General features: G+C 41.0%; 2 protein-coding genes across 10 annotated transcripts in view; one reads left to right on the forward strand and one right to left on the reverse strand.

The window, feature by feature from the left end:
* LOC119032408 (putative homeodomain transcription factor 2) overlaps positions 1-14,378 on the forward strand; it is a 39,688-nt gene extending 25,310 nt beyond the window's left edge. For 5 of the 6 annotated variants that reach the window (XM_037121546.1, XM_037121548.1, XM_037121547.1 and 2 more), the window contains 17 exons: positions 3,707-3,776; positions 4,324-4,482; positions 5,184-5,349; positions 6,965-7,126; positions 8,325-8,553; positions 8,802-8,948; positions 9,032-9,188; positions 9,316-9,386; positions 9,598-9,726; positions 9,810-9,895; positions 9,992-10,184; positions 10,306-10,437; positions 10,583-10,669; positions 10,796-10,951; positions 11,029-11,124; positions 11,225-11,350; positions 11,726-14,378. In XM_037121546.1, coding sequence (XP_036977441.1) covers positions 3,707-3,776; positions 4,324-4,482; positions 5,184-5,349; positions 6,965-7,126; positions 8,325-8,553; positions 8,802-8,948; positions 9,032-9,188; positions 9,316-9,386; positions 9,598-9,726; positions 9,810-9,895; positions 9,992-10,184; positions 10,306-10,437; positions 10,583-10,669; positions 10,796-10,951; positions 11,029-11,124; positions 11,225-11,350; positions 11,726-11,746 — 2,187 coding nt within the window. In that variant the 3' untranslated portion in view covers positions 11,747-14,378. The remainder of the gene's footprint in view (positions 1-3,706; positions 3,777-4,323; positions 4,483-5,183; positions 5,350-6,964; positions 7,127-8,324; positions 8,554-8,801; positions 8,949-9,031; positions 9,189-9,315; positions 9,387-9,597; positions 9,727-9,809; positions 9,896-9,991; positions 10,185-10,305; positions 10,438-10,582; positions 10,670-10,795; positions 10,952-11,028; positions 11,125-11,224; positions 11,351-11,725) is intronic. The other variant, XM_037121550.1, reaches the window with a different exon arrangement.
* A 1,022-nt stretch (positions 14,379-15,400) lies between these two features.
* Positions 15,401-18,943, reverse strand: part of adipor2 (adiponectin receptor 2) — a 29,965-nt gene continuing 26,422 nt past the window's right edge. For all 4 annotated transcript variants that reach the window (XM_037121554.1, XM_037121553.1, XM_037121555.1 and 1 more), the window contains 4 exons: positions 18,132-18,318; positions 17,849-18,036; positions 17,491-17,684; positions 15,401-17,384 (listed from right to left, as the gene is read on the reverse strand). In XM_037121554.1, the coding sequence (XP_036977449.1) occupies positions 17,256-17,384; positions 17,491-17,684; positions 17,849-18,036; positions 18,132-18,318 (698 nt within the window). In that variant the 3' untranslated portion in view covers positions 15,401-17,255. The remainder of the gene's footprint in view (positions 17,385-17,490; positions 17,685-17,848; positions 18,037-18,131; positions 18,319-18,943) is intronic.

The following is an 18,943-nucleotide window of genomic DNA, read 5'->3' on the forward strand; positions in this document are numbered from 1 at the left end:
AAAGAAAGACAATAGATAAAAAAATTAAAATAAATAATTGCTCTGACATTAATTCTTGTGTAAACTGTACGTGCAGAATGTCAGTTGCTGTCATTGCATCCTTTTTGTATGAGTTAGTGCGCAATGATATTTCAAACTGATGTATGTAGACCACAAACAAGGAAGTAGTAGGAAGTGGAGACACTGCAGGAAGACATCGTCATAGAATTAGATAAACAAGTTTCATTTGTTTTCACAATCATCATGGAAAGGAAACAACATTTAGTGTAGTCACACATTTCCCAGAAGGGTTATAGCAGACTGTTTTCTTTTATAGCCACTAGTTTCCTTAGAGTATTTAATCTTTTAATCATTGTGCTTCGACTTTTGAGGGACAGTTTGAAAAAGCCAGACATATAGACTTGATATTGGATGCAGTCCCTCTTGTCAAAACTTGGCCCCTACATTTCCCACAGTGCAACACAGACTGGGGTGATAGTCATTTGACTCTTTAGTATGCAGATTGTTTAGTAGGAGACATTAGTCAGAAGAGTTATAGGCCCATTTTGTACGGCTTCATGATATTAATAAGTTCAAACCAGGGGTTAATTGGACATAATTTTGTGTGAGCGCATGCCTTGAAGTGACTCCCTCTCAGTCCAGAGCTGTGGTCATTACAGCCTCTTCAGCTGTCTGCTCCGACCTCTCATCTTTGACCCTTTTAGAGGAGAACTTCATCCCTCCCTTTTCAGATATAATAAGAGATTTTTTGATATCCTATGTGCCCAAGGTGCGATTAAGGTACAAGGTCCCATTAAGACTACGGGCTTTTATAGCACGAGTACATGTTAGTTTTTAATTTACTTTATTTCTTTTGAGTCGGTGGTATCGCCCTTCTTCCCTCCTACTGTACTTCTTGTCCTGTAAACAGAAAGGTGAGAGTCACTCTCTTTAATGAGCTCAAAGTCCACACTCTCTCTCTCTCTCTCTCTCTCTCTCTCTCTCTCTCTCTCTCTCTCTCTCTCTCACTCACACACTCACACACACACACACACACACACACACACACAAACAAACACAGAGCTGCGACCTTGGTTCTTCGTCAGTCAAGTAATTGGTTTCCCAGAGTTTGTGGCTGCAGTAGACCGTGCAGAGTTGATCTTTGCTTTGTCTGAGTACGTGTCACCCTGTCATCTCTGTAAGACTTCATTGTATTGTTTGTAGCCTCATAAAGTTAAGATAAGCAATAACACTATCAGAAAACTAAAGGATCCATCTGTTAAATGTGTAGAAATTGTCTGAAACAAAGCACAGCTGGCAAAATATTCAAAGAAGACACAGCTGCTACTTTATGTCCTTATCACACACATACATGATATCTAATAACAGTATGACTTAATAGATCTTGCCTATTAAAAATATTTCTGTTGGTTTCCCATCTTATGTCTGACCAAGCTAAACAACCTGTTTTACACAGTTATGTGAGTTTTTAGTGAGGAAAACACTGTAAACCTCTGCAGAGCGAACGTAGTTGCCACCTGCTGGTTCAAACAGCAAACTGCAGTATCTCATGATGAGGTTTTGGTTTAAAGTTCACTATTAAAATACAATTAAATATGTGTTTTATGTTCGTAGCAAACAGTGCAACAGAATAATAGGTAAACATGACAAGCAGCTTTTAATTAGGAAGTTAAATGTCAAATAGCAGCTGCTTCAAACACTTTCTTCTCAGAAGAATCGATCCAGTCGGTCAAATGAATGTCCTGAATGCATACAAAATAGACCAATCAGTCAGAGAGGCAACATCATAACTTGTAACTGGCGGATAAACTAGTTTATAAAGATAAGAGGCTATGAATAGCTCAGAGATAAGAGAGCAGCGGTCAGACAAGATGGTAGTGAAGGACTGTTATGCTGCAGTAAATCTACTGCTAAGAGGAAGCTATTGATCCGCTTCTTCTAGTCCAACACACACACTGTCTACTCTCTCTCTCACTCTCTCTCACACACACACACACACTGTCTACTCTCTCTCTCACTCTCTCTCACACACACACACACACGCGCCCACGCACGCACACACACAGTGTAATAGGTCGTTGGCAGTGCTATTTAGAGATAAGGGCTGCTATCGAGCCTCTGTATCAGTCCATTTACTGATAACACTGAACTTGATTGGTCTGTATGTAAATATTAACATGAGCCAATCAGATTCAACACAACAGATTTTACAACACTGTTGAATGATGTGACTCACATTCTTAAAATGCTGTCTTGTGAAGAATTCCTCCTCCTAGCAAGCTGATAAGGAAAACCTTTTGATTAGTGTCTTACTGGGTTGGAAAAGTTTTCATACTAGTGCTGATACAGTACAGGCTATTACGAGTTGATACTAAAATCATACATTTTAGATACTTTGACTTTGTATCAAACTCAAAGTAATTAATAAATAGACCATGTAAGGAAACTCAAAATAAATGTAATACATATGCAATGTATTATGCAATGATATGCAATATCTGTTTAGGTATTTTTATACCTCAAAGTTAGTCATCCACTTGAGAAGCTGAAGGAAACAGAGCCTGGTCTGTGCTCTTGCTTGTCATATAACAGTCCCCACCTCGCTAGACATTTTCTCAGTTGAGACGGAGCCGTAAGCCACTATCACTTCCACCGTTGCAGATCGTTTATATTTGTAGTAGAGGTCTACCAACTGATCGGCACCAGAAGGACTTTTACAAATATTTCTAGGTAACATACCATTTAATAAACTCTTTAAGTTCTTACACATACAGTGGAGCCTCTTGTTTTGGATTGGAAAGAGTGAGTGAGTGAGTTTAGTTGCTCACATGTACACACAGTAATGTGGTCATGTCTGTTTACCCAGAGTCATTGATATTAAACCCCATTAAAACCAAGCTATTGTCGAGGTGTTCGCTATGGTAACACTGGCATTGTTGTACCTAACCACACACATGCGCGCACACACACACAGACACACACACCACACTTCACCTCTAAATGTTCACTCGTATGTATGTCCCTACTGTCACTCACACAGAAAACCTGTCAATCTTGACATTCATGTGAGTCATACTTGACAGTCTCTTGCACTTTTACAGAGCAGTCACACACACACACACACACACACACACACACACACACACACACACACACACACACTCACACAGAAGGAGTGTATGCATCATACAGTAGGAGGAAGTGACTGGCTGCCACAGGAAGCGAGCGTGCCACAGGGGAACGTTATTCCCAGAGTCATAAACTGCACGAGTCACTAACTTTAGAGCTTCTACAGTAAACCTCACAGGGATAGATGATGACTGTAACATGCTGTTATGAAATGACACAGCTGGTTTAAAGGACTAAAAGGTCTTTGGGGATGTTTTGCTGTTATTCTTCTACCCTCTGAATTCATTAAAGTAGCTAGAGAGACTGAACATTTTGACCATTTTTTCCAGATCAGGCTTAAAATGTGGAATTAAACCTAGTAGCTGTGAGTAGATGCACATGCAGTGAAATAGAGACGTAGCTGTGTGAGCAGTGTGCCTCCTCAAACACTGAATGTGTGTGTGTGTTTATGAAGGCATAAAGTGCACGAGAAGCCTCCTGTAGTTGAGCTGCTGTAGACCCATGTGTTCATACTAATCATCTCTTTCATTGTTTGGTTCATGTGTCTGACGCTGTGTCTCTCTGTCTCCCCCTGCAGGGCTTGAGAAACAAGCCAAAGAAGACCGGACATGTCAAACCAGACCTGATTGACGTGGACTTGGTTAGAGGTGAGAAAAGTGTGTGTGTGTGTGTGTGTGTGTTCAGACTTCTTTTCCATCAAGATAATTAGATTAGATACACAGACAGCCTCCCGCTAAAGCTAAAACCATCAGATACACATTGTGCGCTCAGTGGCGTCGACATAAAACGCACACACACATGAACCCGAGATGCCAGCGTCGCTGTGCCAACCTCCTGTCACTGCTGGTCCTCGCTCGTTCTGTATCTCTGCTCTCATCGCTTCTTATCTGTCTCATATTCATCACATTTTCAATTATTCATCAGATCAGTCAAATGTTATCCTCGCTGTTGTGTCACAGCGCAGGAAGGAGGAGAGATAATCAAGACAGAAACAGAGCAGGGTAGATGATCAGGAAGAGGGGGTGGAAGGAAGTAGAGACATATCTGAAGAGATAATAGGGGAGGAAGAGGAGTCGATGAGCACGCTGCTCTAATGTGACTCCAGGATGTTTTAAGTGATGAGCATTTGTGCACGCTGTAAAGTCATTTGGCTTAATTAGCCTTCCTTGTGTATTAACTCTCTTCCGTTCCCAGGTTCAGCGTTTGCCAAGGCCAAACCTGAGAGTCCGTGGACGTCGCTGACCAGGAAGGGCATCGTCAGAGTCGTCTTCTTCCCATTCTTTTATCGATGGTGGATCCAGGTCACCTCCAGGGCCATTTTCCTCTTACTGCTGGCTCTCTATTTGCTGCAAGGTGGGACATATTAGATTTCTCTTAAACACGTTAATTCATTCATGAAATATTAGTAATAAGGCATACAGTTGCAAAATCCTGCTTTATTTAAATCCCTATAAAGAGCTATCATGCGTCTGATCTTCTGTTTTTCTTAAAATACATCTTGCGAGTATGGAGTACTCCCAGGTTACACCCACGGATCTGCACACACTCCCTGCACAAACACTTTAAAGGCTCCTGAAAACTGTTTTCCACCACCTACATCATGGTGCCCTTTTCAACCCAGACGAAAACAGACTGTTTTCATCGCTCTCTCTCCACCCTCCACCATTCCTGCTCACTTCCCTTACACACTGCAACAAAACACACACACACACACACACACACACACACACACACACACACACACACACACACACACACACCATTATCGATTAATCTGCTGATTATTTTCACAATCAATTGGTTAATCATTTACTCTATAAAACGTGAGAAATGCTCAGCATTCAGTTCAACCAGCAGTCCAAAATCCAGCAACTCATTTGCTGTCATGACAAAAGAGGCATGAACCAGCAAATATTTTGACATTTTTCTCTTGATAGAACTGAATTGATTGTCTGGCCATTAATTTTCTTTCAACAGTTACAGCTCTGTCCTCATTGTTTCATTGTTTAAACCTGCACAGTTGTAATGATTACTCAATTCTCTCTCTCCTGCAGTGGCAGCAGCAGTGCTGTATGTTTCCATCCCTCAGTCTCATGGGATACCAACCACCGAGGTGTTTGGAGCCATCTGGCTCATGTTGCTGCTGGGCACCGTCCACTGTCAGATCGTCTCCACCAGGACACCGAAACCTGCCTCCAGCAGCGGGGGGAAGAGACGCAGGTAACAACAGGGGAATACTGTGCATGAGAGGAAATTAATCAAAGAAAGAAAGCAGTGCAGAATATACAGAGGGAATGAAAGGAGGGAGAGATTCAGCTAAGCACAGAAGAAGAGAATAGATAATAGATGTTAGAGGACACTGCGTCCAGAAAGTCCCTGTGGACAAAGGGAGATTCTGTGGGCGATAAAGAGAGAAATTAAGATAACAAGCACGAGACAGAACGAGGAGAGGAAAACTTGTGGAAATAAATGAATGAATACATCTTTTGTTGCTGGATTGCATCCATCCCTGTTGTTTGCCCTCAGTCAGTCAGCTTCTTTCACAGAAATCAAATTGAACAGAAGCATGTTTATCATGGAGATCACCACAATACTGATACCTTTCTAAATGTATGTAATTTACACAGTTATGTGTTCAAATATTTCTTCTTTAAAAGATCATTTAAAGGCAACAAAGCCTTCTCTGTATCTAGATTCACTCTTGCCAGACACAAATGAGCCATTCTCTTAAACTGGCAAATTAAAGCACTCACTTGATTGATGATAAGTTTCTGGGTGTTTGTGTAAATCTCTCCATGATAAATCCAAGTCACTGGTTAAAGACAAATGGGATTCACTGTGTGTGACAGTAGAAATTAGTTTGCTTCACTTGGTGTGTTTTTTTGTAGTTTTTAGACTTGCGGTTTGTGGTTTTCTCTCTGTTGCTTTAAAATTTCTCAGTGTTTGGCTTTTCAAAATGAAGTAAAGACAATTTTCAGACTCATGCGAAGAAAATTGGACCATGCCACAGTTTTGGAAAGGATTTGGGGAGGTTTCTGCGCTCCGGGCGATAATAGCGTTTGCACCGTCACTAAATTTATCTGGATTCTTTTTCACTTTAAGGATAAAAGGGGGGGAAATCATGAAAATGGGTATTTTCTTACATAAAGTTGGTTCTGTTCCTTTGCACACTTCTCTCCACCTGTCTCTCTTTCTTATAGACGTTTCATGTCATAGAAAAAAAGACAAATTAATCTTGTCACAGGGCAATTTTAGGGGAATGTTACTGATATTTGGTTTACTTGATTTACATGCCTTAAGGACTCAAATCAAATTTAACTGTAAAACTAGCAGTAAAATGAGTCACGATGGAACAAGTTTTTTCTAACCAGTAACAGACGATAGATTTTTAATCAAAGGCAGAAACCAAATCTTTCAGGAGAAATTCTGCAAAATCAGACTTTTTATGCTAATATCCTGCAAAAGTAGGAGTCTTCAGATACCAGTTTCTCTTTAAATTGGAAAGCAATTTGAATTTTTTGTTAAAAATACTTTTACAGAATAACTACTACAGTTGATTTTGTAGAATTTGCCTTTTTTACTGTATCAGCCTGTGTCCAGCAGGTGCCACAGTTTTGGATACCAGTGCTGCACTAGCTTTGCTGTTTGAAACTCTAGTTTCTGTAAAATTTAAAATCTTTTTTTATTGTCCCCACCTGATTTTAAAAAAAGTATTATCTTAATGACAAAATGCAGCCAGGCTCCCTGTGGACACACTGCTGTATTTTAAGTCTTCGTAGTCTCCTGTGGTCCGCTCTAAGTCTCTCTCCACCCCTCTATTCTTTCCAAACTGAAGGAAGTTGAGGAAGGCATCTCAGATGGAGGTGCATAGGGAAGGCGACGGGTCTAGCACTACCGATAACACACAGGAGGGGGCGCCACACTCCCACTCAGCCAGCACCACATACAGCCTGGGCGCTCTCTTCCAAGATTTCTGGCATGATATCTGTAAAGCTGGGTGTGTATTTTTGTTTCCCATCTTCCTAAAATAAATCGATGTACAAAAACGAGGCCGGGGTTCAGTTCACAAAATAATCCATGGTCAAGTTACAGTTTTAAATTTTTGTTACGGTTAGTCATATTTTATGGTAAATTCCCATTGTGGAATTTTATCAGGTTACAAAGTTATTTGTCCATCAGGAAATTAATATTCTAAACATCATTAAACCTACATTTGGAGCTGAATCCCAGCCTCTCCTCAGACCTAACCTGGCTTCTTCAGCTGCAACATCACTTCCTCTCCTGTTGTTAATCTTCCCACAACAAAATGGCGTTAACCCGTTTGTTACTGGTTGACTGATTATGTAACACTTGGTATTGAATGACAGTTCTAATTGGAAAACATTGTCATGAGCTGCTTGTTCATTTATTAAACCTCTACTGTCAACATGTAGTTCAGTTGGTGCACTGCCGGCTGCACAACCATTGATTCCTGTGTTACCTAAACAACAACAGCAATCTGCTGGAGGGATTTTGCAGCTGATTTTAATGCGCATTAATTAATGACCGAGCTGTGTTCAGAAGAAAGATGGGGAGAGAAAAATCCATTAATAAATCAACGTAAAGCAAATTTGGTACCTTTTTTAAAAAAAACAATTTTATATCTGTATTTTAATGTTATCGTAGGTCAAGCAGCTCCTTCTCCCCAAGCTTCTTCTTTGCAAGCTCTCAGACTGCAACAGTGTGGAACGTTTCTGAGCCCTAATGAACTCTTGATTTGCTCACTTCATCTATTGATTATCTGCCACACTCACTTCAACACTCAGTGGAAGACACTTCCACCTCCGTCAGTTCATTTTTCTCAGTGAATCAATCAGTAATCCTCTGCGTTGAACACTAAGACTTGGTTCACCAGCCACACTGTTTCAGTTGTTATAGTTGCATTCTTCATGTTTATTTTAACCCTAATCCACTTTTATTACCACAATTATTCAGTGTTTTATGCAACACTTTCTCTCAATATTTGGCGTTCATTCTGTATGAATGTTCCAGTGTTGTTCTGAATGCATCCTGTGGGTGTTTTATCTCACCGCATGTCTGCCTCATTAGTCTTCAACTCACTGACCTGCTGCGTTTATCTGAATATCTGTCCATCGATCTCTTTCCACCGATCTTTCCTTCTCGCCTTTTCTTCCTTCCCTTTCTACCTCCTTCAGATCTAAGAAGTCCAAGCTGTCAATCGACAAGTCAACAGAGACCGACAACGGCTACGTGTCGCTGGACGGCCGGGTGACCAATCGCAGCAGCGAGGAGGGGCTCCAGCTCCACGAGCAGCGATGTGATTCGTTGAACCGGGCTGACGAAGTGTGCTGGAACTCTCACGTGAAGCCAGCGCACGCTCACACACCCCGCAGCACTGGACTGATGCTGGCCAGTGGCAATAAGGTGAGTTATCAACACAGACAGAAATTTCACTCTGGCGCTGATACGCCTCTGGAGTTTGGTGAACCGTACCTGTAGCCCCTTCACACAGCAGTTCATCTTTACGCCGGAGATGCTTCACTGTGTGTGTGAAACACCAACAGCAGAGAATTGACTGCTGTGGCGATAATGCAGCTTCTATGTGTGAAAAGGGCTGGTGGTTTCAGATGATCTTGTCAGGATTTAGCAGACGTGTGTTTTGTGTCTTTTAGGAGCCAGCATCAGATGAGGCGTCCAGCGAGGAGGACCCTGAAGTATCCTACAGCGCCCTCCGCAGGGGAGTGGAGAGAATGAACAGTGAATGTACTCTCAGAAACCGCAAGAGTTCACACCACTACAAGAAACACTACGCTGTGGAGGTAAACATGTTTAATCAGTTTAGGTCAGAGAAATTAAAATAGGACTTTGTCACAAATAATAATCCTCCCTCTCTGTCTGTCAGGATGTCCCAAAGTCCGGCACCAGCTGCAGCTCCAGATGTTCCAGTCTGAGGACTCAGGACTCTGAGAGCACTCGGCACGAGTCTGAGACGGAGGACCTGATGTGGGAAGACTTCCTGCACTGTGCTGAGTGCAGGTCATCCTGCACCTCCGAGACAGGTCAGAAGGACAGATTAGTTGAGAAGAGAACCAAAGTATCTGTGACAAGTTTGTTTAAATGCTTCTGTAGTTCTGACCTACCTGCTGAATTCACTGAAACTAATACTGTGGCTCCTTTTCTTTACAGAGGGAGAGGGAGGTGGGACGCCCGTCTGTCCTCCTGCTAAAAAGGAATACAGAGACGACCCTTTCCATCAGGTCTGCGAACCCTCTTTCATAAAGACACATGGCTTTTAAAGATTAGTTAAATTAGAGGAATGGTAAATTTAAAATAAACTGAACTCTCCTGAGAATGAAAGTGAGGGTTTTCTTGGAAGTCTACCAAATCCAGACGTCTTCTGACTCACAAGTCACAAACTCATCACGATATCTGCGTGCTTACTGTGTTTCTGGGATTGTTTCCTCACAGGGTCACGTTCCCTGGCTGCACAGCTCCAACCCCGGTCTGGAGAGGGTGAGCGCCATCGTGTGGGAGGGAAACGAGTGCAAGAAGGCCGACATGTCCGTCCTGGAGATCAGCGGCATGATCATGAACAGAGTGAGTTTTCCAAACGAATACACACCTTAAATGTTGCATGTCAGAGATGAGCATTAATAACCTGACCATGTCTCTCTGCACAGGTGAACCTCTACACTCCTGGTATTGGTTACCAGGTGTTTGGGAACCTGGTTTCAGTGACACTCGGCCTCACACCTTTCGCATACAGGTACTGCTGCTGCTATAATTTAACTCCTCAGTATGTGAATTTAATATCTAAAAAGGTACAAAAACTTGATTGTTGTCTGTGTTTTACCTTCTTCAGGCTGGCTCAGTACCGCGACCTGGATCAGCTGACAACACTTTCAGCCAATGAGCTCCTCTCTGTTGCGCTGGGTGGCGGGTCTGGATCAGACGCCTTGGTCATCACCATGGTGACACTGAGCTTCCTGGTGCGTGTTTGCCTTATATGGCTCTTCTTCTTCCTGCTCAGTGTAGCAGAGAGGACCTACAAACAGGTGAGACAAAGAGATTCTGATTTACTGCTTTTAATGAAGTCGCTCAGTTTTCTGCTCTGATTAAATTAGACAGATGTATTTATTAATGTTAAATAAATGTACGTGTGTGTGTGTGTTTCAGAGGCTGCTGTTTGCCAAGCTGTTCGGTCACCTGACTTCAGCCCGCAGAGCCAGGAAGTCTGAAGTCCCTCATTTTAGACTGAAGAAAGTTCAGAACATCAAGATGTGGCTGTCGCTACGCTCCTACCTCAAGGTACCTCACTCAGGAAGTGTGAATGTGCTGGAAAAACTAGTATCCATGTTAAAAATACTTTCTCAATATTTGTATTCAGAGTGTATTTTGGAGTGTGAGTGATTGACAGCAAATGAAATGAAGTGGTTACCTGTTGTGTTTGCAGAGACGGGGTCCTCAGCGTTCAGTGGATGTGATCGTGTCTTCTGCCTTCCTGCTCACTCTGTCTGTCGTCTTCATCTGCTGTGCACAGGTAACGTCAGCGTGCCATCATCATAATGATCAAATTCTTAACATAGTGACTGAGTTAAAGACAGCTGATACTGAAATAAAAATTAGATTACAGGCTGATTAATTTGTGCGTGTTTTCTTCCTCCAGTTGCTGCACATCCACGAAACGTTCCTGGAGTGTCACTACAACTGGGAGCTGGTGATCTGGTGCTCCAGTCTGTCTCTGTTCCTGCTCAGGTTCGTCACTCTGGGCTCCGAGACCAGCAAGAAGTACAGCAACACCTCCATACTGCTCACTGAACAGGTACACACAGAAAATACACACATAAGCACACACTGCAGACAGGTGATCATGACGCTGATCCATCCTGTGTTTCACAGATCAACCTGTATCTCAAGATGGAGAAGAAGCCAAACAAGAAAGAAGAGCTGACACTGGTCAACAACGTCTTAAAACTGGCTACCAAACTACTCAAAGTAAAAACTCACTTGTTCTTTCAGATTCTTCTCACTGTTTTAAACAAGCCTTGTTATCTGAACTCGTGTCTCCCTCACCTCTCGCTCTCTCTCTCTCCAGGAGTTGGACACTCCTTTCAGGCTGTATGGGTTGACGATGAACCCTCTGCTCTACAACATCACCCAGGTAGTCATCCTGTCCGCCGTGTCTGGAGTCATATCTGACCTGCTAGGATTTAACCTGAAGGTGAGTGTGTGTGTGTGACAGACGGCATGTTAACACTGAAGACTGATTGTTTACTGAGTCAAAATTATTGTTTGTGTAAAGTAGTTTTGATGAGAGAGACATGAAGGCTGTTTCTCTGTTGAGATCTTCTCCATAATGTGAACGTAGAATAATAATCTGAGCCTGCAAGAACAAGAACTGTTACGTGCTTTGAAAGAGTTTTACTTTTGAAACCAACCAACGAGCACTTCTTTTACATGTAATGGACAATATTTTTACACTTTCCTTATTACCGCAGCACAAACTTTAACATTATGTTGTTGTTGTTGTTGTTATTGTTCAAGAGTTCAAAAAAGAAGATTTAATCCTGTTTCCTGTCTCTCTTCCTGTTCACAGCTATGGAAGATCAAATCGTGACAGTGAACAGAGAAGCGGCGTCGACCTTCACTCTCACTGACTGATTTAACGCCTGACTGAAAGACTGAACGTCGGTCTCCACATATCCGAGTGCTTTGACCTTCAACGTTCCCACTTTGTGCAATTCACACATTTATTTATTTACCCACTCAGTGTTTTTACTTAGGTTTTATTTGAATTGTAGTTTGTTTCATTTTTGTGTTCTTTGACACAAAACAATGCTATATTTTACCTGTCAACAACAAGTGTTAGTATTATTATTATTATTATTATTATTATTATTATTATTATTATTATTATTATTATTATTATTATAGGCATAAATTATTATGGTTTAGGTTCTCAGCTGCATCTGCGACAGTTTTCAATCAAATATTTGAAGGCAAAGTATTGAGATGCCGATGGGTCAAAAATGATTTTGTCATTTTTTTGTGTTTTGTTTGCTGAAACTGAAAGTTATATTATTTATATGTTGAGTCAATTTCAAAACAAAATTCTGTTACGACCTTAAAACTCGTTTTTAAAAAAACACAAACATTAGTCCAGCTGTTTTTCTTTCTTTTTTTCCCCCCCGAGAACAAATAAACTTGTTTAGAGAATACATTATCATTTTAAATCTGGCTGGTTTGGTGCAAAAAACAAACAAAAAACAACTAAAATTAGAGACGTTTGTTGTTATTTCCTTGTGTTTGACGAATAAGAATGTAAAGATCATCTGTTTTTAGAGTTCTCAGCATCTTAGTTCCTCAAAATTCCCCGTTCATACCAGCTCCCAGATGTAATAACTACATTTACATATCTGTTTGTGAATGTTAACAGTAACGTTCTGTTGGTAAATTGTGGGGAGAGGTGAAGCATCAGATGACATCAGCCCTGCAGAAAAACAATCACACTGTTAGAAAACAGAACATGTGTGTAAAAAAAGCTCAATGTGGATCATAATCGATACAGGCGTGAACTCGTGTGTAGAAATAGAAGTCTCATTAGAGCAGCATTAAACACATTTATTTTATTTCTTCTCCCCACATCAGTGGGTTCGACAGTATTTCCAGCAATACTTGTGTGCAGGTAGTAACATGTTGTCATGTTGTCACTGGTTCAGGACGTTTTCATACAACATCCATTAAATGTGCAGAAAATGATGACATCGCTTCTGTTCAGAGCTGTTTTAAAGGGCAACCCCACCAATTTTACACACTGAAGTGTGTTAACAGGTCTTGGGGAGTTCTACAGCATATGTGAATAAAGTAGTATAAAGCCTTTTCCATGTAATTTGGTTGCATTGTGGGTAATGTACGCGACACATTTTTGAAAATCAGTCCGCTGGTATAGCTCTCCTGTAACACTGTTTGGCTTGTTTTAAAAAAACAAAAAACAAACAGCAGATGTAATCGCCTTTTTAATTCCATACATTTTTCTTCTGTTTCAAAATCTGCGGCTACATTATCCACAAAGCAACTTAGCCACTGTGTGAAATTGGTGGCGTTACCTTCAAGTGTAGATTAGGACCTTCTTCTACTCCCAGCATTTGAAACATCACACTTCGTTTTTGCTGAAAGTTTCAACATCATGTTTTATTTAAGGTTCAGAAGTGTTGGAAATATAAATTTACTTGATCATTAAGGAGCAAATTTGTGCCTAATATGAAGAAATGTGACTGAATCTGGTCAAAAGGTGGTCTCTGTTTTTTGGGAATTAAAATTGTTCGATTGAAAATGTATCAAAAGGACAAAAACTTTTTAAATTGAAGATTTCTAGTATCTTCAGCTGTTCTTCAGTCAGTGGACACCCTTTACTGTAATTTCTTACACTGCATGTCATAATTCTGTTTCTGATTGATTGGTCAGGTTGTCATTCAACATCAAACTCAACCAGTAAAGAAATTCAGTGGATTTTATATAACATTTGATATCAGACTACCAGAACTAAACCTGACAAAATTCCCTGCAGTTAAACGACCACTGAACATGAAGACTTGCACTTTAACAACAGATTCAAAATGGAGGAAAAGAAGTCGCATCTTGTTCCAGCATCACAAGATTCTCTTTAGTACCTCACCTTGCTCTCGATCCGAATAAAAAAAAATACTACATCAGCAGTTCCCATCAGTCTGAAGTAACTCCTACGTGGTACGCAAAGTTATCATGCCCCACAGAAAACATCCTAAATGTTCCCCTCAGTTCACCACTTAACAGAAACTAACTTCATTGCTCGCATAATCATCTTCAGTGTGTTTGAGGAGGAAGACCAAAGTGCTTATTTTACTGTTTGTGTTTTTGTCCGTCTCTGCTGGAAAAAGAATGTATTTGCAGCATTATGCTTTAAGATCTATTTTTAAGTTGTATTTTTGTTTCTCTTTTTTGCTCTTTTCATTGTTCATTTGTAAAGGGTTGTTTGTCGCGCTCTCGCCGGAAAAGGCGGGACGTCATTTTACTGTGTTTTTAAAAAGGAATGAAAATGAAGATTGAAATGTATGTATGTGTGTATGAATCTAGGTTGAAGGACTCGACGTTGTGATCTTGTTTTCAAAGAGTCTGAACATTTAGATTAAGGGTTTTTTTGTGAACTGGTCTGTCCACAAGGTCTCCATTTTTATAAGAAAAATAAAAAGAAATGGATGTTGATGCATCGATTCTTTTGTTGTCTTTCAGTATTAAAGGAAAGTAAGTAGAAACATGTCAGATTCATTGATTTTCTCACTTACCTCGTTGAGGTCTCTGCTGTAGTCAAGCAGATAGTTTATTTTTCTTCAGGACTTTTAGGAGATCCAGGGCTGAAACTTCTGAGGAGAAACGGACAGAATAATTGTAATTTAAATTGTTGTGCTCATCACTACGGAGGACCACAGGAATAAAACACGTGTGGGAAAACCAAAAATCAAAATGGTATTGTGGAAGTCCTCTTTGAGCTTCCATACCAACACTGAATAATAACATTTTAAAAAGTTTTTCTCCAAAAAAATGAGTAATTCAGTTTGACTCTGAAGCTCTTTTTTTACCAAATATGACACGAGTGGTCCGACGCCGTTCATACACATTTACTGAACTATAAGAACAAATTAGAGGTACATATTAGTTAACAGCTTCAGTTAATAATTCAGACTCTTAAACAAAACCAATCAAGCTTGATTTGATATTTTGCTTGAAATTAAACTATTACTATACAGAACATTAGTCATTTAATGTCTTTCCTCCGATTCCTTACAAGTTGAAGTCAAAGACGTTAGACGTTGTTTATCCAAACAGAAAAATCATTTCTCTGAGATTTTGAGCAAAAATGTGTTAAAATCGGTGAGCGAGACGAAGCCGCCCGCCTGACAGCTGTGGCAAACCAAGATGTTATACAACGTCATCAGTGCTCAGGTGCAACTTGAAGACCAATCACTGAGCTCAGTACAAGTCAGGAACATCCAATCAGAGCTGTTCACAGAGACCAGGAATAGATCCTGAATTCCACTGTTTAGATTTGTTTTCTGGTTATACTTACATACTTTTACTTAAGAAACATTACAATGCATTGACTTTCATTTGTAACAGATTATTTTTTACAGTGTGGTAGTGGTGCTTTCGCTGACTTCATAATAAGAAATAATGTGAATGTGATGTATGTCATGTATGTCATGGTTCAGTGTTAACCAATAACAAGACGCAGTGACACATTCAAAAAAAATTTTTTTTTATTAGAACAATACAGCAGATATAAAGGTCTATTGCAATCAAACACTCCCATCAGAACGGAACGTGTGCTTCAACAGACAGTATGCTCCCCAAGAGAATAAATTAATATGAGCTAGATCAAATAAAAACTGAAAATGCAGAAAAGAAAAGAAAAAAAACTGAGAGAAGAGGAAACACTGATCACTCTGATAGCAATTCAACTTCCTCTTCAGAAAAAAAGAAACTTGCAAATCAATCACAGACGCACAGCTCATGATCAATTCTGAATTTTTCATCGTGCAGGTGAGATTTTGGTATCGCCAGAACACATTTTGTTTTGAAAGGAGACTTGACTCAAAGCAAAAACACCACATGATCTCTGGCCGAACGAGAGAAATAATAAAATATAGAAAAGAAAAATTAAAGCTTGCAATAATAACAATAATAATAATAGAATAATAACATCCCAAAGAAAACAACAAACAGCAGTGGATAAATTAAAATACAATCCAATCAGAAAAAGAAAAAACATGTTTTGTTGTTCTGTGAGGAGGTGAATCTTATCAAGTGTCACAGAGGTGGAAGACGATGAACTGCGCCTGCACTGTGACAATAACACTGCAGTTTTACCAAAACAAAACTTACATGTTTAGACACATTATCGAAGGGCAGGGAAGAAAATAAACATATTGCGTTGACAGGGAATTTCAAAATAAAACGGCGACAAATGTTTACTATAAATTTGGTTTTCGAGCACAAAAGAAAGAAACTACATAGACAGTCGCTGCTGCCTCCTCGTTTATAATCGTAAGATCGGGAAAGTGACTCTGAGTCTTGGAGACGCTGCTCGTTTGATAAGATTCAGGTGTTGTGCCCTGTGTTTCCTCCTCGCCTCTACCGCTCGTCCTCGCGTACACACACTACATGAAGCTGTTTTCAAGCGCTTCCCTCCGACCGTAGTATTATTCTCTCCACCGCCGCTGAAGCAGGTGTAGCTCTAACACTTCTCCATCCACAAAACCTCGCCTGTAATTGATTTATCATCTAACATATTTTATTTATTCTTGCCATACATTTTTTCTTTTTTTTGGTCTTTTTTTCATATATATTTCATACAAATCTATAACCCAAAAAATTTAGAAATCTTATTTACATGGAAAAGTTTTTTTTTCTTTTAAACTTTTAAAAGTGACTATTAACCCCTCGGCCCACCCTGATCCCAACATGTCCCCCTGCTACCTTCACAATTATGGAAGAAATCTAAAGACAGTTCCACTCAACTTTTTTTTTTTTTTTTCATATTCGAATGCTTTAAAGTTGTGAAAACAGCATTCACCAAAAAAAAAAAAAAACACACTCCAAAATGTTTTTTTCTTTAAAGCCACAATGACGCCTCCTTTACATATCAAACCATTAAACTCTTAGAACTCAACACAGAAGAAAAATGTGGGATTTTTTTTTTCTTTTTAAAAGTTGGATTTGAATGTAGCGCTTCCAAAAAACAAACTTCCTGGAAAGAGTCTCAGAAGCTGGTTTGTAAAACAAGCCGCGTCTCGGAAGTGGTTTTCATAGAGGAGGTGGGGGTCTGACAGATGGACAAGAGGGACAGAAAGAGAACAAAAACCCTCGCCGGTCGTTTTAATAGCGCCCCCTGGGAGGACTTCCTGTGTACCACACACACCAGACAAGCCACTTCTCTGGTCTTCAGTCTGGAGGTGGGGGTGGGGGCAGACGTGTGTGTGTGTGCATGTCTTAGGCTTTTTTTTATGTGTGTGTGTAATTCTGTGCATATCATTAGAACCAGTGCCTCCCCGAAAAATGCATGTGAGTGACTGAGTGGGTCAGTGTGTGCGTTAGAGAGCGCCCTCCTCGGCGCAGCCCGCCCCCGCCGTGTAGCGAAACTCCTGCAGGTTGGAGACGCCGTGGAAGTGAACGAAAGCCCCCGCGACCACCAAGATGTGGAACAGCTGGTGGGAGTGGAACTAGGGGAGAGACAGACGGAGAGAGAAAAGAGTAAATCAGAATGTCGTGTCAGGGAGAAACAGAGGGTTGTATGGAAGGAGAAAGAAGAGAGTCTTCGCCACTTACCCAGATGTCACACTTGCCGGGGAAGAACCTCTCAGGGATGCGAGCGGCGTACAAACAGGCGCCGGTGATGTAGAGCGTCGCCATGAGCAGCAGCCAGCCCATCTGACCCATGGTGGTGGCTTTGATGAGACCCTCGCTGATGACAAAGTGCAGTGTGGGAACGACGCCGCTCAGACCGAGACCTACAAACACTCCTGAACACAGATACAGAGAGAGAGAGAGCATGAGTACACAATCTAACACAACAAAGATAGCAATCATGTTGGGCTAAAGTTGCCCATTAACACATCCAGCATCATTAGCATCTACCTGGACTCACATGCGTAATTCGGCACTTAAGGTAAATATTGAACTCTACCTGCTCGGACTCCTCTGTACTGCGGCGTGGCGAAGAAATCGCACTGGGAGACGGTGATGGCAGACAACCCCAGTATACACACCACTATCAGGTAGATGAAGCAGGGCTGAGGGGAGCAGTAGAAGGAGTAGTACAACCAGGGGACAAAGGAGCCCATGATCAGGAAGGCGATCCCACTGTAGTCCAACCTGGACACAGAAACATGGAGTGGAGTTAAAGACAGTTCAGCAGCTTTGAAAGGGACATTTTTCTACCAGATCCCTGTTCAGTGTCTGACTCTTACTTGGAGAAGACTCTGGAGACGCCCTCCGAATGGCAGTAGACTGTGTGGAAGAGCCAGGAGAAGGAGAGGCAGAGGATGGCTCCCAGGAAAAACATCCCGATGGCCACCTTCTCCTGGAGCGGAGCCACAAACGACATGTTGGGCCGGAACATGTACATCAGCCCCAGACACAGGAAAAACAAGCAGCCTGCGGAGACACGCAGTGACAATCAAACATTAATCCAGCCCCCACAATACCGCTGCACTCACTGAGCTCATCAGAAGCACTTAGGTCACTTGTTGTCGCAACTGAACATCAACCAAATAGACCAAATCAGGATAAATAGCATCAATAATATTCACTACAACCACAATCCCACTCATGTCAGAGAGCCAGCTAGGTGCAGTATGTCTATGTAACCACCAGGTGGCGGCAGAGTCTCACTAAGTTGAGACATTTAATTGGCTTTTAATCAGTAAAAGAAGAAAGAAAAAAAGATGCTTTGGTGGAAAAACAACAAACAGCTTCCAAACACAAATCCATCTAATTCTAAGGCGCTCACCCAAAAGTTGCCAGTAAGTAATGCCCTGGAATTTAATGGATTTGGATTTGAGGGCTTTTTTTTGTTTTCTTAGACAAAGCCACAGCTCAGCTTCTGACATATTGCTGCTTAGAAAAGCTAATAAGTCTGGTTGTGCTGCTTGCTGGTGGTTAAATAAAGATGATCCAAAGAACTAATATGTAACATCTTTATTTACTTTGTTTTGTGTGTGTGTGTGTGTTATTAACGTTATCCTAAAAAACATGAAACTACATACTAAACCAACGAAAA

Source organism: Acanthopagrus latus, chromosome 14 (genome assembly GCF_904848185.1).
Source record: "Acanthopagrus latus isolate v.2019 chromosome 14, fAcaLat1.1, whole genome shotgun sequence".
Taxonomy (NCBI): Eukaryota; Metazoa; Chordata; class Actinopteri; order Spariformes; family Sparidae; genus Acanthopagrus; species Acanthopagrus latus.